Source organism: Euleptes europaea, chromosome 18 (assembly GCF_029931775.1).
Source record: "Euleptes europaea isolate rEulEur1 chromosome 18, rEulEur1.hap1, whole genome shotgun sequence".
In the NCBI taxonomy this organism is placed as follows: Eukaryota; Metazoa; Chordata; class Lepidosauria; order Squamata; family Sphaerodactylidae; genus Euleptes; species Euleptes europaea.
In genome coordinates this window covers 6,150,472-6,176,152 of record NC_079329.1, presented here as the reverse complement: position 1 = coordinate 6,176,152, position 25,681 = coordinate 6,150,472, and the positions used below count along the sequence as shown (strand labels likewise).

General features: G+C 49.2%; 1 protein-coding gene across 1 annotated transcript; it reads right to left on the bottom strand.

The window, feature by feature from the left end:
* Positions 1-743: 743 nt before the first annotated feature.
* Positions 744-21,708, bottom strand: SUPT16H (SPT16 homolog, facilitates chromatin remodeling subunit). The gene is made up of 26 exons (XM_056863388.1): positions 21,553-21,708; positions 18,132-18,224; positions 17,829-17,999; positions 17,309-17,461; positions 17,079-17,225; positions 16,584-16,735; positions 15,365-15,537; positions 14,848-14,938; positions 14,648-14,721; positions 14,370-14,482; positions 14,171-14,236; positions 12,742-12,837; positions 12,435-12,550; positions 11,899-12,052; positions 11,163-11,290; positions 10,592-10,727; positions 10,255-10,381; positions 9,837-9,955; positions 7,712-7,837; positions 7,495-7,607; positions 6,481-6,556; positions 5,420-5,589; positions 4,182-4,311; positions 3,315-3,444; positions 1,133-1,210; positions 744-928 (listed from the first exon to the last, which is right to left on the bottom strand). Exons 1-26 carry the CDS (start codon positions 21,616-21,618, stop codon positions 768-770), a joined length of 3,159 nt encoding a protein of 1,052 aa, XP_056719366.1. The 5' UTR covers positions 21,619-21,708; the 3' UTR covers positions 744-767.
* Between the last annotated feature and the right edge of the window lie 3,973 nt (positions 21,709-25,681).

Sequence of the window (25,681 nt, the reverse complement as noted above, 5' to 3'; positions counted from 1 at the left end):
TGATGATTTAGAATGAAAAGAAAAATTAGGAGAGCCCCTTTCTCACGTGCTTCTCTTCCTCCCTCCCCATTAACTCCGCAGGGTTTTCGCTTTGAGAAACTTCACAAACACCCCCGTTTTCCCCGGCCGCACCCAGGATTCACTTCACTGAAGCGCTTGGTCTTACTCAGGTGCAAGTCTCCGGCCGACGATGGCCACCCTGCTCGGGTCAGTCTACGAACGGAGATCCTGGCAGTCAAGGAGAGGAGCCGCGGGGAGGAGGGGGTTTAAGAGTCGGGACGCCCACCGGGAGAGGGGGAGAGATGAGGGCAATAGAAAGAGGGTAGGTGGGAACTGCAGAGAAGCGTTATCGCTGACACCACGTTTCCTGAGCCTCGCCCGATACTGCCCCCTTCCCGTTCTGCACCCCCCCCATCTTCCTTGGCACAGTCGCGCGTCCGTGGTGACAAATCGGCGGGGCCCAGAATTCTCTCACAGCTGATTGGTCCGTACAAATGGTCAGAAAAGGCTCAAGGAACGAAACGGGGAAAAAAGCTGAATTCCTCCCCCCCACTCCAAATAATAATATATATATAACCCTCCCCCCCCCAAAGAGAAACGGAAAAGGGTGAGGGTGTGCACGTGGGGAAAGGTGTGACGTTTGTGGGGAGGGGGCCGGCCAGCCCCGCGCCCTAAACATTGGCAGCTGGATGAGCCTCACAGCCCTAACACCCCCCCACTAAGATTGGCTTGGGGTTGGGGGGGACACAAAGGCTAGAGTTCACGATCTACTTCCTCTTCTTCTTGGGGGGGCCCGAGCTCCGGGCAGGGCTGCGGCTGTGGGAACTGCGGTGGTGGCCGGAGCTCTGGGATGACGAGGGGACCTTCCTCTTGCGGCTGACGGTGCGGGTCCGCTCCTCCTCCTCCTCATACCGGCTCTCCCGGTCGGCTGCAAGGCAAGGGGGGGGGGAGAGAAGGAGCGGTCAGGGAGAGGGGCCAGGGAGGACGACGGATGGGAAACCCGTCTTCGCCAATGCGGCTCTGGCAGAGCTGGCCAGAGCTTCCCTGGCCCGGCGGCGCTTCCTTGCAGGCATCTCGGGGACACAGTGCTGGACAACGAGCCGCCAAGCAAACAACAGAGGAGGGCTCTCACCTTTCCGCGCTTCCTCCTCGAGTTCATCCCAGTCCTTCCCGCTCTCCTCCTCGCTGCCCAGGGACTCCTTGGAGCCATCTGTTAAAAGGAGGTGCAAGGAGAGGGCTAAGAATAATTATGATAATAACAACAACTGTTAGGGCGGTTTAGCTTGGAAAGAAGGCGGCTGAGAGGTGACATGATAGAGGTCTATACAATTATGCGTGGTATGGAGAGTGGACAGGGAGAGGTTTTCTCCCTCTTCCATAATACTAAAACGTGGGTCATCTGCTGAAGCTGGAGGATGAGAAATTCAAAACAGATAAAAGGAAGTATTTTTTCACACAACGCATAGTTAAATTGTGGAACTCCCTGTCCAAAATGTGGTGATGGCTGCCAACTTGGAAGGCTTTAAGAGGGGAGTGGACATGTTCATGAAGGAAAGGGGTATTCATGGCTGCTGGTTAAAATGGATACTAGTCATGATGCATGCCTATTCTCTCCAGGATCAGAGGAGCATGCCTATTATATTGGGTGCTGTGGAACACAGGCAGGATGGAGCTGCTGCAGTCGTCTTGTTTGGGGGCTTCCTAGAGGCCCCTAGTTGGCCACTGTGTGAACAGACTGGGGGACTTGATGGGCCTTGGTTTGATCCAGCAGGGCTTTTCTTATGTTCTTAACAACAACAATAAGAAGGAAAATGAAGAAAGAAGGAAGAAAAAGAAGGAAGAAAAAAGGAAGAAGAAAAAGAAATTTATATTTCACCCTACCCCTACCAAAGCAGGGCTCAGGGCGGTTTACAACAAAAAAAATACAAATCTTCAGTCACAAACAAATAGGGTTCTGGGTTTTCCTAACCTCCCCACTCCCGGCTACATATCTCCAGGGCTTTAAAACTGCCCGGGGGGGGGGGCATGCAAAAGACAGACAGAACATGACTGCCACTTCAAGATATCTTTGGAGGAGGAAAAAACAGGAGACTTGGAAGAGTTCCTCGCTGGTGGAGGAAACGTTAGCCACGAGCACAGACATCTTTGAAAGATGGATGGACAGATTCGACAAGAAGAGGGATCCATCAGTGGCTACTCTCTATTTATTTACTTCATTTATAGCCTACTCTTCCCCTCCCCCAATGGGGATCCAAGGTGGCTTATACGGCACTCCTCATCTCCAGTTTATCCTCGCCACAACCCTGCGAGGTAGGTTTAGGCTGAGAGAGCGTGACTGGCCTAAGGTCGCCCAGCAAGCCTCCACGGCAGAGCAGGAATTCAACCCTCGTTCTCCCAGATCCTAGTGTGACACTGTAACCCAGGGGTGTCAAACTCATTTTTTACGAAGGCCGGATATGACATAAATGTCATTCGTCCAGGCCGAGCCATGCCTCGCCAGCCCAGATCGAGAGTGGGGGGGGGGGGTGCTGCCTCGCGGGCTGGATAAGAGCTCTCGAGGGGCCAGATTTGGCCTTACGTTTGACACCCTTGCTGTAACCACTACACCGTGTTGGTCACAGTGACTGAAGGGAGCCTCCGACTCAGTTCTAAGAGGCAACATCCAGGGAGAGCCTAGTCTTCTGTGCTGTTTGTTGTCCCTCCAGGGCAACTACTGTGTGGAACAGGTCCAGATGGACGGCTTGTTTGATCCAGCAGGGCTGCTTTTATGTTCTTACAGAGGAAGCTGGTCTGCAGGTTGCTCTCCCAGCTTCAACATATCCATGCCCAAATGGATCCCTGCCCAAAATACCAATTTCCTGTTGAAAGGAATAAGAACATAAGACAAGCCCTGCTGGATTAGACCAAGGCCCATCAAGTCCAGCAGTCTGTCCACACAGTGGCCAACCAGATGCCTCTAGGAAGCCCATCAACAAGACAACTGCAGCAGCACCATCCTGCCTGTGCTCCACAGCATCTAATATATTAGGCATGCTCCTCTGATCCTGGAGAGAATGGGTCTGCATCATGACTAGCATTCATTTTGACTAGTACCCATGAATACCTCCATGAACATGTCCACTCCCCTCAAGGCGCATACTGTTATTCTGCGACAGCTGCAATGACATGAGTGCTGAGAGGCCTCAAGAGTTGACGGAAAGGGGCCAATGCTTTCACAGCAGATGATAACAGAGCTCCAAGCACTGAATTTTTGAAAGGTCATGGGAAGGGGGAGCCCGAGGGATGGGCAGGCTATCCGCCGGCAGCCTCCTGACCTGACTCCTCAGCCTCGGAAGAGTAGTCCTCATCGCTGTCCTCCTCCTCCTCCTCATATTCGTCCTCAGAGGGGTTAAACGTCTCGTCCTCGATCTCGGATTCGGACTCCCCGGCTTCGCCGTCGCTTCCCTGGAGGGCAGATAGAGGAAGGCGAAGGGGGTGAAGGACGGAAGCCTCTTTGGGAAGGCAGTCGCAGCAGCCCGAGTTCGGCTCCCGTCAAAACGGCACGACTTCAGGCCCGACAGCAATTCTATGGCAACAGAACTGGGAATCACGCGATTCAGGAAGGAGGTAACTAGTGGGCAAGAGCAGGAGCCCAGATTTCCTGACACGGGTTATCGGGAGGAGCAACGGGTCGCAGAAGCATCTTCGGGATCTCTCCAATGGTCTTCTGAACTGCACTGCCTTCACCCGGAGATAGGTCACCTGTACGGCCCAAGTGCTTTTTTTTTTTAAAATGCAGCGTTTGCTGGTAAAGACGTTGGTGTACCAACAAACAAAATGGGAGTAGGAGGAGTGTGATGAAGAAGAAGAATAAGAGTTGGTTTTTATATGCCGACTTTCTCTACCACTCAAGGGAGAATCAAACCTTCCCTTCCCCTCTCCACAGTAGACACCCTGTGAGGTAGGTGGGGCTGAGAGAGTGTGACCAGCCCAAGGTCACCCAGCTGGCTTCATGTGGAGAAGTGGGGAAACATCCAGTTCACCAGATTAGCCTCCGCCACTCATGTGGAGGAGTGGGGAATCAAACCTGGTTCTCCAGATCAGAGTCCACCGCTCCAAACCACTGCTCTTAACCACTACAACACGCTGGCTCACGAAAGCCCTGCGTCTGGCTCCTGCCCCCCCCCCCCCGAGTAACATACCTCTCCCTCGGGCTCAAGGAACGACCAGCCGCCTTGCTCAAAGAAGCCTTCCGGGTCATCCACGATGGTTTTCATGATTTTGGTCCAGTTGAGAGACTGCACCCCTTCTGTGTATTTAATGTCACAAGAGCTGATTGGGGAGGAAGGGGGGAGAGAGACAAGGTGAATGTATCACACTGGTAGATGAATTCACCCTTGCTTTTCAGCAGTGATTTCATCCTACAGTAAGCTTGTGCAACTGGAAGTATTGCCAAGAAGGAAAGTGAACATAAGAACATAAGAAAGGTCCTGCTGGATCAGACCCACGTCAATCAAGTCCAGCAGTGTGTTCACAGTGGCCAACCAAGTGTCTCTAGGAAGCCCACAAACAAGATGACTGCAGCAGCATTGTTCTACGCCTGTGTTCCACAGCACCTAATATAATAGGCATGCTCCTCTGATCCTGTAGAGCAGCAGTTCCCAAACCTTTTGAGTCATGGAGCACTTTTCAAGAGAGAAATTCATCAAGGAGCACTAATTTTCACCTAGCATCTATACCCTAACCCGAATGACAGTAGTATTTTTCTTTTCAATCTCTTCATGGAGCACTAGGAGATGGTTCGTGGAGCACAGTTTGGGAACCGCTGCTGTAGAGAACAGGTATGCATAACAAGTAGTATCTATTTTGACTAGTAGCCATGGACAGCCTTATCCTCCATGAACACGTCCACTCCCCTCTTAAAGCCTTCCAAGTAGGCAACCATCACCACATCCTGGGGCAGGGAGTTCCACAACTTAACTATGCTATTCAGCCTTCGAGGTGAGGTTGGCAGGGTGCTGCCTTGGCAAAGAACATGCTGCTCAACTACATTTGACACCCAAGAGGTCAGAGGCTGCCCTGCTTTGCCTCTTCCAAACAAAGGAAAGAAGCCATCGACTTACACTGCTTACATTGCAGGGAGGGGCCGTGGCCCAGTGGCAGAACATCTGCTTGGCATGCAGAAGGTTCCAGGTTCAATCCCCAACAGCATCTCCAGTTAAATGGATCTGGGAGTAGGTGACGTGAAAGACCTCCACCTCAGACCCTGGACAGCTGCTGCTGGTCTGAGCAAATGATACTAACTTTGAGGGGACCAATGGTTTGATTTAGTACGAGGCAGCTTTATGTGGTCAGGGCATCCCCCAGCACTCAGGTAACCCCTAAGTCACCAGTGAATATGGGAATTTAACAAAGTCGGCTTGCAGAGACCACAACTCACTTCAGCCACTCTTTGATGGGGTCAAGCGAAGCCACGGGGATGGCATTGATCATGGTGACCTTCTTGCTGTAGTCTTTGTAGACGATGACCATGTCGAAGTTCTTCAGGTGGAACTGCACCCGCTCGAAGTGAATCAGCTCCACCTCATCCAACGTCACCACGAATGGGGGCTACGGGCAGAAGAAGAGTTGGTTTTTATATGCCGACTTTCTTTACCACTGAATGAAGATTCGAACAGGCTTATAATAACCTTCCCCTCCCCACAACATGCACCCTGTGAAGTAGGTGGGGCTGAGAGTGTGTGACTAGCCCAAGGTCATCCAGCTTGCTTCATGTGTAGGAGTGGGGAAACAAATCTAGTTCACCAGATTAGCCTCCGCTGCTCATGTGAAGGAGTAGGGAATCAAACCTCTCCGAACCACTGCTCTTAACCACTACACCACGCTGGCTCCTGAATCTCCCAATCCACTGAGGATGGGCGGGTGGTAGGGTGTAGCGGTTAGAGTATCAGATTACACCCCAGTTTGACATGCCGCTTGGTCATGAGGCTTACTGAATTATCTCGAGCTTGACTGTGCGAGCAAGGAAGAGATGGTCCGGCTCGAGACAGTTCAGTAAGCCTCATGGCCAAGGTTATGGCAAGGATGACCCAGACCAAGTTTGCTGGAGGAGGGAAGGGTATGAAACTAACATCCAGAGGCCTCGGAGGCCCCCTTCCTCTCTCCCTACATTGCCCAATGGTATTCTGAGTCTCAGCACATGGGGAAGACTAGCAATCAGAACTCAAGAGGCGAGGTGACCCTAAAAAAAGGCAGAACATGGCAATGACTACCTTGTGAGACTCAAAACTCACACAAGCTCTGGTGGGGGCCCACTTCTGCAGCCTGCACAGGTGAAAAGCAATACTTATGCCATTTCCTCAGAACAACTTCTTTTGTTTAGAAGTATTACGCATGTTGCTAGGTCACAGCTGCACACATGCCTTGGGAGCCAAGGTGTCAAGCACCCCTTTTTCATTTGGTGTGTGGTGTCGCTCCCAGGCAAGAAGCATTTACACTCACCCACTCAGTGCAATTCACCAAGGCGCTGCTGGTCGGCTGGAGCAGGCAGGTGCTTCTGTAGGGGGCGCCGTTGAACCTGCCGTGAAAAAAACCCAAGAGGAGAGTCCTTCAAAGTCAAGCTGGCCTCTTCTTGCAAGCAGGCAATAAACAGAGTAGGAGCCGGAAGCTCTACAGCCTGAGCACGTCACAGAGGCAGGGGGTAGGGACTGTGGAGCGGTGTCAAACAGGCAAAAGAACAATGTCTCACAAGGCGGAAGAGAGGATGGAGGCGGCAGGAGGGACTGTACCATTTCAGACTGCAGGTGAGGGAGTGACGTTTTGCAAAGCTTCCTCCAATGTTAAGAACCCCCCTACAACTGGAACACTAAGCACTGCATGTGATGGTGGAACCTGACTTCCTCATGAGCCGCTTTATTTGAAGGAGCTTTTACATGGAGAAGCATGAAAAATGGGACGCCCCCTCAATTACGATACAAAGTGGTACCGGCTCATTCGACCCTCATGTGCAGACTAGGCCTCAGGAGGTGCCTGATCCTCCCCACTAGGCCAATGCAAGCACCAGCTCCAGCTCCTCATAAGAACATAAGAAAAGCCCTGCTGGATCAGACGAAGGCCCATCAAGTCCAGCAGTCTGTTCACACAGTGGCCAACCAGGTGCCTCTAGGAAGCCCACAAAAAAGACGACTGCAGCAGCATTGTCCTGCCAGGGTTCTACAGCACCTAATATATTAGGCATGCTCTGCTGATCCTGGAGATAATAGGTCCGCACCATGAGTAGTATCCATTTTTACTAATAGCCATGGATAGCCCTTTCCTCCGTGAACATGTCCAGTCCCCTCTTAAAGCCTTCCAAGTTGGCAGCCATCACCATATCCTGGGGCAGGGAGTTCTACGATTTAACTATGCAATGTGTAAAGAAATCCTTCATTTTATCTGCTTTGAAAGTTAAGCGTTTACAGACCCTTTAAGGCATTTCCAAAACCCAGGGCTTCCCTGGGTCACACTGCTCCTTACCCCAGGTCTCGGAAGGGCACCTCAAATTCCAGTTCTTCCTTGGTCAGGGACTCCACTTTCTCAATGAAGTTCTTGAACGCCGTCTTCAGCTTGTGTCTCATTTCGCGCTCCATCTACACCACGCGGGCATCAACCAGCGTCAGTCAACGGGACTCCGCCTCTTGCCCCGTCTCTCCCGCCTCCCCTTCCAAACTGGGAGCAGGGGCGCCCGCCTCACCTGCTCGGCATAGAGGTCATCCCGGTCGTGCATGTGCTGATGCTTGCCCAGGTCTGTGGTGATCTCGCCCACTTCGGTGTAGAACTGCACGTCCGTATGGCGCTTCTTGCCAAACATGATGGCGTTCTGGACGGGGGGGGGGGAAGTAGGAGGAGAAACATATGAACATATCGTACTCGTGGCTGAGCGGTTAAGGCGATGGACCAGAAATCCATTGGGGTCTCCCCGCAAAGGTTCGAATCCTGCCAACTACGAGTTTCCAATTTTAGGGGAGGGGCTGTGGCTCAGTGGTACAGCATCTGCTCGGAATGCAGAAGGTCCCAGCTTCCATCCCTGGCATCTCCAGTTAAAGGGACTAGGCGAGTAGGTGATGCGAAAGACCTCTGCCTGAGACCCTGGAGAGCTGCTGCTGGTCTGAGCAGACAATACTGATTTGATGGACTAAGGGGATGATTCAGTAGAAGGCAGCTTCATGTGTTCATACCTTCGCATAACGTTTACAAGCAAGGATCTTAAATTCTGTTCTGGAAAAAAATCTGCATTTCTGCTAAGGGAAGCAGATGCACCCTTTTTTGGGGGGGGAGGGGGGCTTATTATGAATTTTTATCACACTCTTGCCAGATGGAGGAAGGGAAAGGCACAATTAAAGAAGTGAGAACAAAAGCGGCAGATTAAAGAAATTCTGCTTGGCTATGTCTAGCTTCGGTTTGCAACCACGACAACTGGCGACCCGCTTTTTTATATTAGGAGTTTCTCTATTTCTGCAGCCAAATCTTGTGTGACATTTTATTTATTTAAAAGATTTATTAGCCACCTTCCTACCTTGCAGAACTCAAGGCGGCTTATAATGTAAACAAAACAATTATTAAAAAACACACATAAAAAATCACAGTTTAAAATCTCCGACTAGGACTGGCAATCAATGACAGCTGAGTTAGTCAAATGCAGTCCTAAATAAAACTATCTCCAAACGCCTCCTGAAGATCAAAAATAAGGGGGCCAGGCGCACCTCCTTGGGGAGGCTGTTCTATAATTCATAGAATCATAGAGTAGGAAGGGACCACCAGGGTCATCTAGTCCAACCCCCTGCACAATGCAGGAAATCCACAACTACCTCCCACCACACCCCCAGTGACCCCTACTCCATGCCGAGAAGATGGCCAAGGTGCCCTCCCTCTCATCATCTGCCTGAGGTCACAGTATCAGCATTGCTGACAGATGGCCATCTAGCTTCTGCTTAAAAACCTTCAGGGAAGGAAAGCTTACCAACTCCCGAGGAAGCCTGCTCCACTGAGGATCCGCTCTAACTGTGAGAAAATTCTTCCTAATATCTAGACGGAGAATTGTGGGACTGCCACTGAAAAGGCTCTCTCCCATGTACCCACCAAACAAGCTTCTTTGACCGGTGGGACAGTCCAAGGATACAACTTGTGGCATGACTGACAACTGTAAAGCAGGCTGGGAAAGGGAAGGGCTACCCACCAGGAAGGTGACATGGGTCGCATGCTCATAGCAGTGCGTCGCTTGCACCTAAAGCCTACTCCATTTGTTGTGGCATAAACTTTGGCATTTTGGCTACAACAAATTAATCTGGCTACTCACCAGCTAATTCCACAGCTTTTGAAGAAGAAGAAGAGTTGGTTTCTTATATGCCGACTTTCTCTACCACTTAAGGGAGACCCAAGCCGGCTTACAATCAACTTCCCTTCCCCTCCCCACTACAGACACCCTGTGAGGTGGGTGAGGCTGAGAGAGTGTAACTTGCCCAAGATCACCCAGCTGGCTTTGTGTGGAGAAGTGGGGAAACAAATCCAGTTCACCAGATTAGCCTCCGCCACTCGTGTGGAGGAATGGAGAATCAAACCCGGTTCTCCAGATCAGACCCCACCATTCCAAACCACTGCTCTTAACCACTACACAACGCTGGCTCTCCGCTGGCTTTGCAAAATTCCCTACACTGAATACACAGGGAGGAGAAACAAGGCATTAAAAGGCAATTCCCTGCTGTGGTTCGGAGCCAGCAGAACAATATCTTGTGGCCAAATTGACGGATTCCTGTCCCCCAAAAACCCAAACTGCGGTAAAACCAAATTACCACATTCCTGCCTTACGACAGGTTGAGTACCTTAAGGTGAAAGTGGAGAACAATGATCATCTCTCCATCACAGGGTTGGAACACGGCATGTTTGATGTTGTTGTACAGGATGTCTACCTTGTCTCCCCGCACAGAGGTGAAACGGAAACCTGACCAAAAAAGACACCCCTCCATCAGAGAAAGGAAATATCCACCAATGAGTAGGGCACAGTGTTAGAGGATGCTCTAAATCCCTCCACATTCTCTAGAAAGAAGCTTGTGGATAAGGCTGAAGTAATCCCAACAAGGTCGTTGCAAAAGCACCGGAATGTCTCAGACTGGCACTTAAAAGGTTCGACCCGTTTCCCCAGCTCTTGGAACGGGAAACCCTTCAGAAGATCCTCTCCTTCAATTTCCTCTAGCCCCGAGAACACGGCAGTTTGTCTTCGGGGCTCGCAGCCCTCCGTACCGTTGACGTGGGCCTCCAGGGACCCCTGCATCCTTTTCTGGGCAATGTTGGGGCGGATGTAAAGGTCCTTCAGCTTGGGATTGCTGCGGTTCAGGTTGATCACCAAAGAGTCTTGTTTGACGATCCCCTGGAGAAACAGAGGAGGAACAGCCATGTCATAACCAAGAAGCATCCAGCAGTTCCTTTGTAAAGCTCTCACATTTGTCATCACCCTTTCCTCTACTCGCTGGGGACTCTCAAGTTCAGACATGGAGAGGATTGCCTTCTAACAAATGTCCTAAACATCCATCTTTGGCACATCTTCCTTCCCCACGAGAAAACCCCTCTGGCACCTCACCTCCTTCTCTTTCTCCTCGGCCTCGCGGGTTTTGTAGCGCTTCTGCACCTCCTTGATGATGCGGAAGGCGTTCTGGAGGTTGAGAGCCGGGACGGTCTGCTCCCCTGGCGTTTTTATATTTGAAGCCCGATATGTTCTAGAGAGAAGCAAAAGAGTAATGCGGGTCTGGCAAATTCACAGCGACAGCATTAAGCTTCCAGTTCTTTCTGGCATTCTGTAAGGGGATAGGGGCTTTGGAAGAAGAGGTTTCTTGAAGAGCCCGTTACAAAACTCAGGGGGAAACATACAGGGTTCCCCTTGGCCCCAGCCCGAAATGCAAAACCAAGTGTGGGCCTTTTAGAAGGCCTATTCATTAGAGCATGCTAAGGAGAAAGGAGTGATCAGCAGAGTCTGATGAACAAATGGTAGCTGAGGCGCTGGGAATGCTCAAAGAGACAGGAAGGGGCTTAGAAGTCAGTCGCCAGTCCCTGAGCCTGCTAAAAGCACAGGAAGTGGTAATGAGAGGACTTCCAGGGCACAGGAGCTGTTTCCAATGACACCCCAGGGCACAGATCGGGCAAGAGCAACTCACATTTCTTTCACAAAGGTGGCTTCGGGGTTGGGGAAAATGTTGCCCTCATTACGACCCAGGGCGCTGCCCGGACAATAGAAGTTGATTCTCAGGTAGGTGTAATCGCCTTCCACAGACATACTGATGTTCTGGAAGAAGAAGAAGAGTTGGTTTTTATACCCTCTACCTATAAGAGGTCTCAAAGCGGCTTACCATCGCCTTTCCTCCCCCTCCCCACAACAGACACCCTGTGAGGTAGATGAGGCTGAGACAGCTCTTAACAGAACTGTGACTAGCCCAAGGTCACCCAGCAGGCTACGTGTGAAGTGAGGAAACCAACCCGGTTCACCAGATTAGAGGCCACTCCTCATGTGGAGGAGTGGGGAGCCAAACCTGGTTCTCCGGATTAGAATTTGCCGCTCTTAACCACTACACCACACTTGTTCTCTGAATAAGCATGGAGAAGGCTCTGTCACATCCACCTTAGTTCACAAAGCCTTCCGAACTCCCTTTCAGCCCCTGGCTCCCCAGAAGCCTGCCCTGAGCTTTTCTGGCTCTGCCTTCCCCAGCGTATAAGGAGAACCCCCCGCCCAACATACTTTCCTTTCGGACGGGCTCCATGTGTTAAGGTCTGACCAATAGCCATTTCAGGATTCTTACCCCCTCAACTGAACACCCAAGCCAGCGGGTTGTACCTCTAGCCAAGATGCAACGGGCTTCCCAACCCTCCCCCCCCCCACTGCTGCAGAGACGCTACCTTGATCGTGGCAATGTGGAAAGGCGTGGCGATGCCAAAGACGGGCATGATGACGGTCTCGTACTTCTTGTCGATGTAAATCTTCATCTCCCGGATGTGCAGCTCCTTTGGCATCAGGGACGGGTTCTTGTAGGAGACGTTTGACTTACGAGCCCTGCGAAGGGAAAGAAAGTGGGGGGAATCATGCAGACCGGGACAACTCCGGGTCTTCTGTTCAAGATCTTGAACACATGAACACACAAAGCTGCCTTATACTGAATCAGACCCCTTGGTCCATCAAAGTCAGTATTGTCTACTCAGACCAGCAGCAGCTCTCCAGGGTCTCAGGCAGAGGTCTTTCATGTCACCTAGTCTCTTTAATGGGAGATGCCGGGGATTGAACCTGGGACCTTCTGCATGCCAAGCAGAGGCTCTAGCACTGAGCCACAGCCCCTCCCCTTAGGGGTCATATCTTAAGAGGATGTGACCTTTGCTTGGAAACAGAAAAAAGAAAAACCGCCATCTGCCTCAACCCCAATCCTTAGCCCCGTACTCACTTCTGGATCTGCTGCTCGCCCTTTTGCTCTGTCAGTCGCCGCCGGGCTTCTTCGTTGAGCTGCGCGGCTAACTCCTTCTGGTGCGCCCGTCGCTTCTCCTCGGCTGTCATCTCGTTCTGAGTGGAACGGAGGAGAGTGAAAAGTGGGATCTTGCCCGCTTACCATTCCAGAGCCACTCACGCATAGTCGGACGTACAGCCAAAAAAGTGGGAAGGTTTTCCAACCGAGGGCTCCCGTTCTCCCACCGGCCACCCCCAGGCCCTGAAATGCTGTCTCCGATTCCCCGATTCGCTTAAGACTTTCGTACCCGAGTCCTTTCTGTCAGCAGAGCCGTCCGAGAGCTACGCCCAAGCATGTCCACGGCCTCGTTCTTTTCTTCCTCCTCTTCATCTTCATCATCCTTCTGCAAATGGAAAACAGAAATCGGAATCAATATACACACCCCTATGGATAATTGCTAACAATTTTCTATAAGCCAGACTTTTGTCCCTAAACTCACGTCATCTGTTAATCAGCAGTTCTCTCCCCAACACACACCAAGTACAAAGAGGTTTGATGTGAACTTGATAAACCCTTATTACCATATGCTCTTGTATTGTCCATTTTATTGTGAAATTTCTGTGGTCCTTTTAGATCCCTTTCTCTTAAATCATGCAGATCAAGCTGATGATAGTAATATCAAATTGTTGTTATCCTCCCGAGATTCTGAGACTATTGAATCTGCGGCTAAATTTTTTGATGAAATTGTTAAGAGGCGGACGTTAAATGACGTTTAGAGGGTTGGTTTTATTTGATCGACTGCTTGATTGTATGCCCATAAAGGTATTGAAATTTGAAAAACCCTTATGGGGGGAAGGGGAGACTTGGTCTTCAGTTCCCTCCCTATTTTTTCAATTTATTTATTCTATTTTACAAAATTTACACCCCACCTTTCTGCCCTCACAAGGGCCACCAAGGTGGCTAAACACATTAAAACATATATAATAAAACCAGATTTTAAACCGTTAAAACCAACCATCCCCCCTGCATCATTAAAACAATTACAAACAGAGCTAGAATACATACAAAGACATGAGGACAGCCGTTAAAACATTGAGGAGGAAGGAGTGATCATTGAATCATAAAGCTGGAAGGGACCACCAGGGTCATCTAGTCCAACATCCTGCACAATGCAGGGAAATCGCAACTTCCTCCTCCCCCACACACCCGAGACCCCTTTTCCACATCCAGAAGATGGCAAAAAACAAACAAACAACCCGCCCACACACACACACCTCCAGGATCCCAGATCAATCAGGCCTGGACGAAAATTGCTTCCTGACCCCAAAGTGGCAATAGGCAATACCCTGGGTACGCACTGAGGGAACGCCAAACGATAAAAATCTTCACTCGCTGGTGGAAAATGACAACAGAAGGGGACAGACAAACCTCCCAGGGGAGAGAGTTTCAGAGATTTGGTACCATGACCGAGAAGGCCCTCTTCTGGGTTGCTGCTTGCCTCATCTCAGAATAATAGGCAACAATCAAAATGCAAAGGTCTCAGCCATAAGGCTGATTTTTTTTAATAAAAATGAGACACCTCAGCATTTCTAAATCCTGTACAAGAACTGGCTGCATGCCACAACTCTATGCCTGCACCAAGCCCTTTCAAAAATGGAATGGCTTTTTAAAAAGCCCACTTGCAAAACTGCCTCCAAGTGCCCCGGGAGACCTGACACACACGTCCTGGGACTCACCTTGAGCAGAATGGAGACATTCTTGACCTTCTTCTTGACGGCTGTCAGGAGAGTAGCTGCCCCGTCCTGAGGAGGAGAAAAGGTAACAGAGCTGTCAAGAACTTCCCTGTACGCGGGCAAGGAGCTTGGTCCCTCTGACTGGAGGGTTCCCAATGTGATACACTCTCATCGGCATACGATTTCCAGTCCCAGTACCTACCTCTTCCACCATCACTGTATCCCCAATAAACAGTGCGTAAGTCTTCTCCTCTGGTTTCTTCCCCTCTTTGTTGGTAAGATCCGATAACCCCACGTTGAGGCTGAAAACCATCCCTATGACAGAACGGAACATAGATTCAGAGGGAAGGAAGCCCCTGAAACCCTTTTCACCAGGGCCCTGTTGGCTATCTACTCCTAACACAAGCAAAATTGGGACAGACACGCCTGGCTGGATTAAGGAACCCAGCTGCTCAGAGAGGCACGGGGAGACGTTCTCACCTTTCTTGAGCCGATACTGGTTCTTGCTGTTGATCACGAGGGAACCTTCTCGGAACTCAATGCCCATGGCAAACCTGGGAAAAAGAGGGAGGGAACCGTGAACCCTCCCCGCTGCATTGCTCCAGGGTCTCTCCCTGCAGAAAGGATGGAATCGCAATGCTACAGGAAGGACGTGCCCCAAGGGGCGAGGGCTTTTTTACCCTAAGTTCTTGGTGATTTTGCTCAAGAGCTCTGGCTTCTGCTTCTTCACCATATCCATGACAGCAGCATAGACTTCGCACAGCTTCACGCCTGGAGGGTAGGGGAAGCCGACAGAAAAGAGGGTAAGAAGAAGAGTTGGCTTTCATATGCCAACTTTCTCTACCATTTAAGGGAGAATCAAAGCAGCTTCCAATTGCCTTCCCTCCTGTGAGGTAGATGGGGCTGAGAGAGCTCTAAAAGAGCTGTGACTAGCCCGAGGATACCCAGCTGGCCTCATGTGGAGGAGTGGGCAAACCATTCCAGTTCTCCAGATTAGCCTCTGCCGCTCATGTGGAGGAGTGGGGAATCAAAGCCAGTTCTCCAGATTAGAGTCCTTCGCTCCAAACCACAGCTCTAAACTACTGCACCATGCTGGCTCTCAGTAAGAAGAGGCGGGGCAGCTTTCACCTGGCCCCTCTCATGCCCTAAAAAGCGTAAACACGCTCCCCCCCCCACCGCATCCCGACAGCTGCTCACCATGCCGCAGTTCTTTGAGCATCTCTTCCTGAAGCTGCAGTAGGAAAGCGTAGTTCTCTTGCATCTCCTGGGGAGGGTCGACCATGAGCGTGCGCACCAGGTTGGAGCAGTAGGATTTGTAGCGGATCCCCATGGCGCAAGTGATCACGCCAAAGTGCATGTAGCTCTTCTCACTGAGAGCAGACAGGGGAAAAGGTTGAAAGCCAGCGACAGGACAGCTAAGCAAAGCCAGGCTCATTTTTTATGTACACTGTTATCATACCCTTCCTACCGGCTATGGCAGCGCACATCTTTCTCTCTCCCCCACCCCCCCCCCCCCGCTTTCCAATGCAAGACAACCTTTTGCAGTTTGCTAGGCTGAAAGAGTGAATGGCCCAGGTCACCCATGAGTGTAGATTTGAACTCGGGTCTCCCCGGTCCTCGTTCCACATGTTCCACACAGAGAACTGGATTTAACTGGGGGTCAGGACAATTTTTCTCCTGCTAAATCTCATCTTTATTATTATTATTGATCACTAGGTCTACACTGAAGAGCCCCATGGCACAGAGTGGTAAGCTGCAGTACTGCAGTCCAAGCTCAGCTCACAACCTGATTTCGATCTTGACAGAAGTCGGTTTCAGGTAGCTGGCTCAAAGCTGACTCAGCCTTTCATCCTTCTGAGGTTGATGAAATGAGTACCCAGCTTGCTGGGGGTAAAGTGGAGACGACTGGGGAAGGCAATGGCAAACCACCCCGTAAACATAGTCTGCCTAGGAAACTTCGGGATGTGACGTCACCCCATGGGTCAGGAATGACCTGGTGCTTGCACAGGGGACTACCTTTACCTAGACTGGAAAAAATAAGAGTTGAAGCTGAACGGTACAGATACCGTACAGCTGGTTGTATATTGTATTTGTTACTATTCGTCATAGAGCGGATGCTCGCTTTCCAACTCATGGAGTACATACTTGGCCCAGCGGTTTCTCACCATGACTTATGGAAAGCACTGGACACTTAACTCCCCCCTCCTCCTCCTTTCTAAGCAGAAATAAAAGACATTTGGGCTGCATGACCAAAGGATTTTGATTACACCGCATAGGGGCACAAAAGCATTATTTGGCTGCAACATATTTTAACAGATATAACAATACTGCTAGAAGGCCATCTTTGTTTTTTTTCCTTGGCAAACTTAAGAACACTTTGATGTGAAGATGGGATTTCCCATGGGATTTCACTGACCTGACAACACTGAATTTGAGATTGTAATGGCCTCCGCTCTGAATGATGGGAGGGTAGCACATCTCCACGGTGGAGGGGTCGGCCCCGGAGAGGTATTTCTTCTCCTCGATGGCCTTCTCAACCGACTCTGCCAGCTTACTGTGCCGTACTTTCTGCCGGGGGATGGAAAGGAATCAACAGTTAACCGAGGCACCTAGAGTGAGTGAGTGTGTGTGTGGGGGAGCATCCTCAGGAACAAAGGAGGAGTGGGGAAGAGGAGAAGACTGAGAACCAATCTGGTTCACCAGATTAGCCTCCACCGCTCATGTGGAGGAGTGGGGAATCAAACCCGGTTCTCCATATTCAAGTCTACAGCTCCAAACCACCGCTCTTAACCACACCACACTGGTCGCTTCTCCCCGTTTTATCAGGGCCCAGCCCCGTTTCTCTCCAAACAAGCAACCACCTTCCATCCTGGCTAAGGTTTCCAACCTCATCACTACGTTCCCGCCTCACCTCGTCAACATCGACGATCTCCATGACCCGCTCCTTCAAGAACTTGGTGAAGACTTCTGCGGTGATGGCTGCCGCTTTGCGCATCAGGGCGAGTTCCCCGTCCTCCTTCACGGCAATGGTGTAGGCCACCACGGCACTGATGTCCACCTACGAGAGCCAGAGGAGCGTGAGCAAGGAACGGGGCTCGCCCCGCCAGCCTGGCTCCCGATGCCCGAGCTGGCTCTCCCCACCTTCTCAAAGCCTTCCTTGTTGAGGCAGCCGTTCCAGCTGTTCATGAATTCTCCCGGGAACTTGTCCTTGACGAAGATGCCGATACGCTTGCCGTTCTTGCTGCCCTTCAACGCTTCGACCATCTTGTCGAAGTTTGCCTTGTTGCTTTCATTCTGGGGCAGGGAGGGAAGGAAAGAAAGAAGAGGCAGGGGTCAGTGCTTTCCATATGTTTTTTACACATCTGAATCCCAATTTTTCAATGCTGTCCACAGTACAAGGGTTTCATGGCTGCTCACCAGTGGTACTGTTGGGGGGAAACTTTGGGTAAACATTTCAGGGGTCAGTTGCCTTGGCTCAATATGGGGTGGAGGGAGATGCAGGCCGGAGCTACAGATAAGTGAGCTCCACCCAGCTCACCTTCACCTTTCTTCCTCCAGTTCCTTCTCCCAAGTGCATTCTGGAAGTTGTAGTTCCAACACATGCTTTTCTTTAAACCCAGACTCTACATTATCTAACTGCACCCATGTGCTTCTCACTCACCTTTTCCCGCACAAGCAATGTGATTGCTGGCACCCCGTTGGTGCTTTCGTTGTTCTTGCTGTTGGCAATCTGCTTCAGAAACTCCACCTTCTTCTTGCTGGCCATGAAGAGGATCTTGTCCTCGCAGAAGACCATGATGGTGTCAGTGAGTTCGTAGCCAAAAAGCCACGTCTGCAAAGGTGGGAAAGAGAGGAGGAGAAAAATGGACCCTTCTCTTTTCTTTTTGTCCAAGTAATCCCAGCCCTTTCTGTGGGGAGCCAATCATCCTTACAAAGCATATAGTATTACCCCTCCCTCACTTACCTGAAGTGCAGTGGACTTGGCATAGACGGTCTCTTCGTCCACGCCGACAGAGACCACAATGGCATCGATGGTGGCATATTCGTCTTCTCCTTTCTGCAAGAAAAAGCCCCACAGTGTGATGCTTAAGAGTCATGCTCTGTAGCACCCAAAGAACATAAGAAAGGCATCGATGGTGGCATATTCATCTCCTTCTTTCTGCAAGAGAAAGCCCCGCAGCGTGATGCTTAACAGTCATGCTCTGTAACATCCAGAGAACATAAGTAAGGCCATGCTGGATCAGACCAAAGTCCATCAAGTCCAGCAGTCTGTTCACACAGTGGCCAACCAGGGGCCTCTAGGAAGCCCACACACAAGACAACTGCAGAAGCAGCATCCTGCCTGTGTTCCAAAGCACCTAATATAATAGGCATGCTCCTCCAATCCTGGAGAGAGTAGGTATGCATCATGACTAGTATCCATTTTTACTAGTAGCCATGAATACCCCTCTACTCCACAAACATGTTTACTCCCCTCTTAAAGCCTTCCAAGTTGGCAGCTATCAAGTCAGTTTTGTACATCTGTCACATATATGCACAATATGGGTGCACAATCAGAGCCCTACACGTGCAAATATCCCTAGCTTTTGCGGATGAAAAGAAAAGCTAGAGAGGACATGGGCTCTGCCTTCGGAAGGCTCATCACAAAACATTTCTAGTACTGCAGAGGACGCTAATAGGATGTTAACAATGTGTAATGTTTAGTCATTTTTCCTAAACAACAAAACACTTTCTAATAAAGCTTCAACACACACTCTTTCCCTGATCCTTTCTCCTACAGTCACCTTTCTCTGAACTCTGTGACTTTCCCTCACCCTTCCTGCCACCTCTCCTACTCCAAAAGACACTGGGGGGGGGGGGGGGGAGGGAACACCAGTATTTTTCCTTCACCATTGATGATATTTGATCAATTGAGTTTAGAATATTGTCGAAGGCTTTCACAGTCAGAGTTCATTGGTTCTGGTAGGTTATCCGGGCTGTGTGACTGTGGTCTTGGTATTTTCTTTCCTGACGTTTTGCCAGCAGCTGTGGCAGGCATCTTCAGAGGAGTAACACTGAAGGACAGTGTCTGAGTTTAGCCTTGAAAGCAAAATTACAGCAACTGCCTCAGCAAGGCATCTGATTAGAAATGTGATGCATATGGTATTCCCAGGGCTAAGACCAGCCCTTTGTGCTTCCCTCCCATTCTGAGCACAGTTGCTGGGAAAAGACGGCTCTGCCTCCCTTCCATCACCACAAGAGAGGCTTTCACATCCAGAGACGCGCTCTTAGAAAGATCCTGGCAGAGGAATGGAGGAGCCTCCTTATGGGCCTTTCACGAGGAATCTTTCATGCAAGACCAACAACACCCTGGGAGCAACCGACAGTCTGAAGATGTGATGTTCAACTCCATGTGGCCTGTAATGGAATCTGGTGTCAACAAGCAAACATGGATGGAAAGGTTTTATGCTCTAAGTAGGAAAGCACGCATCACTTTCTATCTTTTGCAATCTAGTAGGGCTGGCTAGACGAGCTCTCAGAGGTGCAAGCTAAGATTTCTTTGCCTCTCTCACACTGCCAATCTCCACCAGCAAGACTTCTGCCTCGCAAGCAACCCAGTTCAGTCTTTCTTCCTTCCCCAACTGTTTTTTTACCACCCTGCACACAACAATCCACACTCCTCCACCGGCCTACTGTCTCTGATCTTCTTCTTGAACACATGAAGCTGCCTTATACTGAATCAGACGCTTCAGTGTTACTCCTCTGAAGATGCCTGCCACAGCTGCTGGCAAAACGTCAGGAAAGAAAATACCAAGACCACGGTCACACAGCCTGGATAATCTACAAGAACCAATGAACTCTGACCGTGAAAGCCTTTGACAATATTATGACTATACGCCTTTACATAGTTACCGGTTATATTAAAAGTCACATCTCCAATGCGGAATAAAAGACTATATACAAAGATTGTCCAAGAAATGACCGGAAAATCAAACTGACTAGGGAGGGTCATTTGCAAAGCACATGTCCCAAAAAGAACAAACCAAGAAACATGTGTGTGGGGGGGGAAACCCCCACAGGTTTGATTTCATAACAGAAGATACGGAATCACTTCGATCTAATCTCTCCCTGTGACAGTTTCCCCGACTGGTACAAAGAAACATAAGTGATCGCAGTTATCGCAAGCATTAAGGGGACCAGAAAAGGATGCAGTATGGTTTTGTATGGTTTTAGAGATTGTTACCCGCCCCGAGCCGGCTGTGGCCGGGGAGGGCGGGTTAGAAATGCAACAGATGAAAAGACATAATGAAAATAAATAGAGAAAGAGTCTGAAGTGTACCCGATGGTCTCCTTCAGAGATAGAAAGAATCCACTGCTGGAGGAAGAAAGGGAACCACTGGCTCCAGCCCTGCATGTATACACCCAGTAGAAAAATGCCACACATATGTGTGTGTGTTAAGTGCCATTCAAGTCGCTTCCAACATGTGGCGACTCTATGAATCAAAGTCCTATCTTTGACAGCCTTGCTCTGGTCTTGCAAATTGAGGACCGTGGCTTCCTTTCTAGAGTCAATCCATCTCTTGTTGGGTCTTCCTCTTTTCCTGCTGCCCTCAACTTTTCCGAGCACGACTGTCTTTTCCATTGACTCTTGTCTTCTCATAATGTGATCAAAGTACGACAGCCTCAGTTTAGTCATTTTAACTTCTAGGGTCAGTTCAGGCTTGATCTGATCTAGAACCCACTGATTTGTTTCTTTTGGCAATCTAGAGTTGGAAGGGACCACCAGGGTCATCTAGTCCAACCCCCTGTGCAAGGAAGGGATTTCACAACTACCTCCCCCCCACACCCCCAGCGACCCCTACTCCATGCCCAGAAGATGCCCTCCCTCTCATGATCTGCCTAAGGTCCACGGTATCCGCAATATATCCACATGTACATATCCACACATATACATACTTGCAATATATCTACACGTATACATGCATATAATTACACACCTAAACCTACGCAACATTTACCCAGCGGTGTGGAAACATACCTCCTAGGGACGCAACCAGCAGACTGATAAGGCTTTCCTTGCATACAGATATGCACACATACACGCACGTGGGTCTCTGACTTACATAATAATATATATTTTCATTAAAATTAACTTTTCAGTCTTTGTAAACGCTCCTATTTATTAATTATTGCTGGGATTATTGGGGAAATAAATGGAATGAGAGAAAGGTAGCGTGAAGAAGGAAGGATGCATCTGCGAAGCGAGGGATCGGGTCTCTGAGAAACCGGGTTTGCTTGCTTGGTGGGGAGGGGGGCCGTCGGTTCCCCTCCCCCCCCGCGATTTGGGGGGAGGGGTCTCCGCTTGACACCCCCCCCCACAACCGGGTGTCCCGCGCCGCCCTCACCTGCCAGTTGCTATAGAGACGCTTGATGCGGCGGTAGTAGGCCTCGCGGTCCAGACTCAGCGCCATGGAAGCGGCTCCTCCGCTGCGCCGCAGCAGGCCCCACCTCCCGCCTCGTTCGCGCCGCCACCGCGACCCCGCCGGCCCCGGAAGCGAAACACTCCATCGACCTTCGACCCCGCGCTCGCCTTTCCTGTGTGTGCGCATGCGCTCCCTCTCCGCACGCAATTTTCCGTGTATAATTTGTTTGTTTTGTTTAAAATTTCGTGAGGCGCAAACCACGTTCGAAACGGAAGGCCACGCAGAGGAGGAGAATGAAAATTATTACAAATTTGTTATTATAGACATCATTATTATTATTATTGGTATCGGTACTATAATATTGTCATGAATGTTTATGATAATAATGCGGCTTGTTTCCTCTTTTTTGTTCCGGTTTTATTTTTATTTTTTTTCCCCGTCTCGCGCATGCGCGCGGGTCTGTCAGTTTCCCACCCCCAGCCACGCTTCGCCCGTCGAGCGCGCGATCTGAGGAGGTCACGTGAGAAAGGGGGGGGCGGAAAACCGTTCGGCTCGCCTCGGTCACTTTCGCGCGCGACAGCCAAGAGGCCACGTGACGCGGCAAGCCCCGGCCACCTCTGTCGTGAGGGCGGAGTGCGCGTGCGCCCCTACCGCCACCGAAACTCCGCCTCTTGCGAGGCTTTCGCGCAAAAGCGCGAGTTAAATGACTTGGCTTGGACAGAGCATGCGCGCGGTGATCATTTCCTTAAACCCACCCCCTCTCTAATGGGATGGTTGCAGGCTGCTGGGAACTGTGCTTTATTCATTTTTTAATATATATTCATTTTATATATATATATATATATATATATATATATATATACACACACACTTATATTTATATTCATTAAATACATCCTTTTCTGGTCTCCTTGCAGGCTGCTGGGAACTGCGCTTTATTCATTTTTATATATATATATTCATATATACACACACACACACACACAATTATATTTATATTCATTAAATACATCCTTTTCTGGTCTTGCAGGCTGTTAGGATTCCAAATGATTTTTTCTCACCGCAGTTGGAAAACATTGTGAAAGGCCTCTTTGGTTACATGTTACAAAATTGTATTTCACTGCTTTTCTTGGCTCCTCCTCCCTGCTATTTGTTTTTCAACTCTCTCTCGCAGAAAATGAGAGTTAATGGCAGAAAAAAATTTAAGTCTTAAAAAAAAAAAAGGAAAGTTGGCATCTTAAATAAACTGAATAACACATACAACTAGTTCTGCTGGCCCGGTCTTGCAAAGGAGATGAGGAAAGAGCAAGCACACTGATCAAGGGGTTGGAATTTCCAAGAAGGAAAGGCTAAGGAGCTTGGGATTTCTTGGTTCAAAGTTGGGGATGGGTCACAAACTCAGTGTAGAAACCTATCCCCCGTACACACGCATAACCACACAATTGAACTGGTATTTGGGATTTCTCTCTGTGATTAGTTTTAATGAAAGATATAGATTTGGGGACACCAGGTGAAAGTGATATCTGGGAAGGCGGCATGGTAAATAGCCTGATCTTGTCAAATCTTGGCTGCTAAGCATGGTTGGTAGTTGGATGGGAGACCACCAATGAAGACTGCAGAGGAAAGCAATGTTCGCCTCTTGCCTTGAAAATCCCTTGCTGGGATTTGCGGTGAGTCAGCTGTGACACACACTATGAAAGAGATGAGCAGAAGATTCGAGACATATCAAAGGAAGCGCTCCCCCCCCCCCCAGATAACACAGAAATGTCCCCACAAGCTTTGGTGATGGCCATTACCAGAGGTAGGTGGCTTGAAAAAGGGACCTGACGACTTAATAGAAGATGGCTCCATCAGTGGGTATGAGTCACTTTAGATGACTAAATATTATTTCATTTAGTCTCTCAGACTCAAGAAGGAACCTGTTCAAAGGCTGCCTGTCCTTAACTACCAGTTTCTCCACTGGAGGATGCACCGGTCTCTACACTCTGTTTGAAGGCCTTCTTAGACCACCCGGCTGAAAGGATACTGAACTATATACTACTACTTGTGATGATCCACTAGGGCAGCTCTTTGTGTTTTTCGTGTGCTGAAAAAAATATGACATTTGAAACAACACTACTAGATCCAGAGCAGAAGACTAAAGTCACTTTAGAAGACTTAAATGAGAGCCAGCGTGGTTAAGAGCGGTGGGCTCTAATGTAGTGAACCTGGTTGGTTTTCCCACTCCACCACATGAAGCCTGCTGCGTGACCTTGGGCCAGTCACAGCTCTCTTTGAGCTCTCTCAGCCCCACCTACCTCACAAGGTGTCTGTTGTGGGGAGAGGAAGGGAAGGAGATTGGTAAGCCGGTTTGATTCTCCTTAAAAGGTAGAGAAAAACAGCATATTAAAACCAACTCTTCTTCTTCACATATTTCGATTCTGTACTATTGTTATATTTTTAAAAGCTCCCCCCCCCCCGCTCCCCGGCTGTAGGGAGAACCCTATGCTTGGCCAAAGCCATTCCAAAGTGGTAGAGATTGAAAAGATATGCACTGTTGGTTTGTTAGCATCTTCACAGGTGAACAACAGAGACTCCATACTAGGGAGGGCTTTGAAACGATCTCATCCCCAAAGGACTGGCCCCTCACATAGGCAAAGAGACCTACTGGCAAAGATTAGTAACAAAGTTAAAAACCAACAATGCCATGGTTTAAATCAACATCAACAATGCATTTGAAAGATGTCCCCCGTGGCACAGCTCATTTTCTAAATCCCCCTCTTCCTCGGCTCTGCTAATTAAATCCAATATCCATTCCTACACTTAGAAGGATGCCGAATTTTCATGAGGGGCTCTCGTTGCTGTTCAACCGTTACGTACCTTCTGTTAGATCACGATGGGTAGCAGTGTTAGTCTGTCACTAGCAGTAGAAAAGAGCAGGAGCCCAGTAGAATTTACGGTCAATTTTACTGTTGATTATATTGATGCATTTTACATTATGTTACCCGCTCTGAGCCTGGCTTTGGCCAGGGAGGAAGGGCTATAAATTGCAAAAATAAATAAAGACTAACAAAACGTCTGACAGGTTATGAGCTTTCGTGAGCCACAGCTCACTTCTTCAGATACCTTCTGTTGTCCTTTTAATATGACTTGTGGCTGATGTAGTGATTAAGAGCGGTGGAGTCTGATCTGGAGAACTGGGTTTGATTCCCCTCTCCTCCACATGAGTGGCAGACGCTAATCTGGTGAACTGGATTTGTTTCCCTACTCCTACACACGAAGCCAGCTGGGTGACCTTGGGCAAGTTACAGCTCTGTTAGAGCTCTCTCAGCCCCACCTACCTCACAGGTTGTCTGTTGTGAGGAGGGGAAGGTGATTGTAAGCTGGTTTGATTCTCCCTTTAGTGGTAGAGAAAGTCAGCATATAAAAACCAACTCTTCTTCTCTCCCGCAAACCACTGTGACGCATATACCCACGGACAGGATAAAACGTAGCTTACTGTCTACCTTGCAGGAGGCAGGGAAAAAAATCAGGAGGAGGCGGGGCAGAAACTGCAGCAAAGCCTCAGAGGAAAACTGTTAAATTTAACTGAAAACTTAGCTCTCTCTGTAACCAGACAGCAAACCTGAAGGTACAGGTTATAAGACAGCAAAGGGGACATCGGCTTGCAGTCTCCTCTCGAGTACTGGGTATATTTGCAATTTTAGTTAAAATTAAGACATTTGTAACTTTTACATCCCATAATATGTCAAACATTACAATTTTATAAGTTATCAAGGATACCTTTTATGTTGCTAAAGTGGTACAATTAGTTTAAATTTGATAGGACACTAAGTATTGCATATATTTGAACTATTTCCAAAATGTCTGGTTTTTCCCCCCTGTGGCTTCAACATTTCCGAAAATTTTCCATCTCTGCAGAAGAGAAACACACAAAGAGAACAGGAGGAAGGATTCGCCAGTAAGTGTGAAGCCTCGAATTTTTTTTTTGTAAGGTCAAGCACCCAACACACAGACAGACTTCCCGATTCTTAGGTACATTTTTTTTTATGCAATTGATACAACGGCATGAAGGAGCTGGGCTGGGGAAGATTCTTTTTTGTGCATTTTGTTTCTTTTATTAAAAAACCAA

What these genes read in the sequence shown, in the direction of transcription:
- SUPT16H (XM_056863388.1), bottom strand. Translation starts at nt 21,618, where the DNA reads ATGGCGCTGAGTCTGGACCGCGAGGCCTACTACCGCCGCATCAAGCGT. An exon ending in GCCACCTTTGTGAAAGAAAT is followed by an intron (nt 10,728 to 11,162) that starts GTGAGTTGCTCT and finishes GCTTCTCTCTAG; the next exon opens with AACATATCGGGCTTCAAATA. An exon ending in CCTGGAGGCCCACGTCAACG is followed by an intron (nt 9,956 to 10,254) that starts GTACGGAGGGCT and finishes TTTTTTGGTCAG; the next exon opens with GTTTCCGTTTCACCTCTGTG.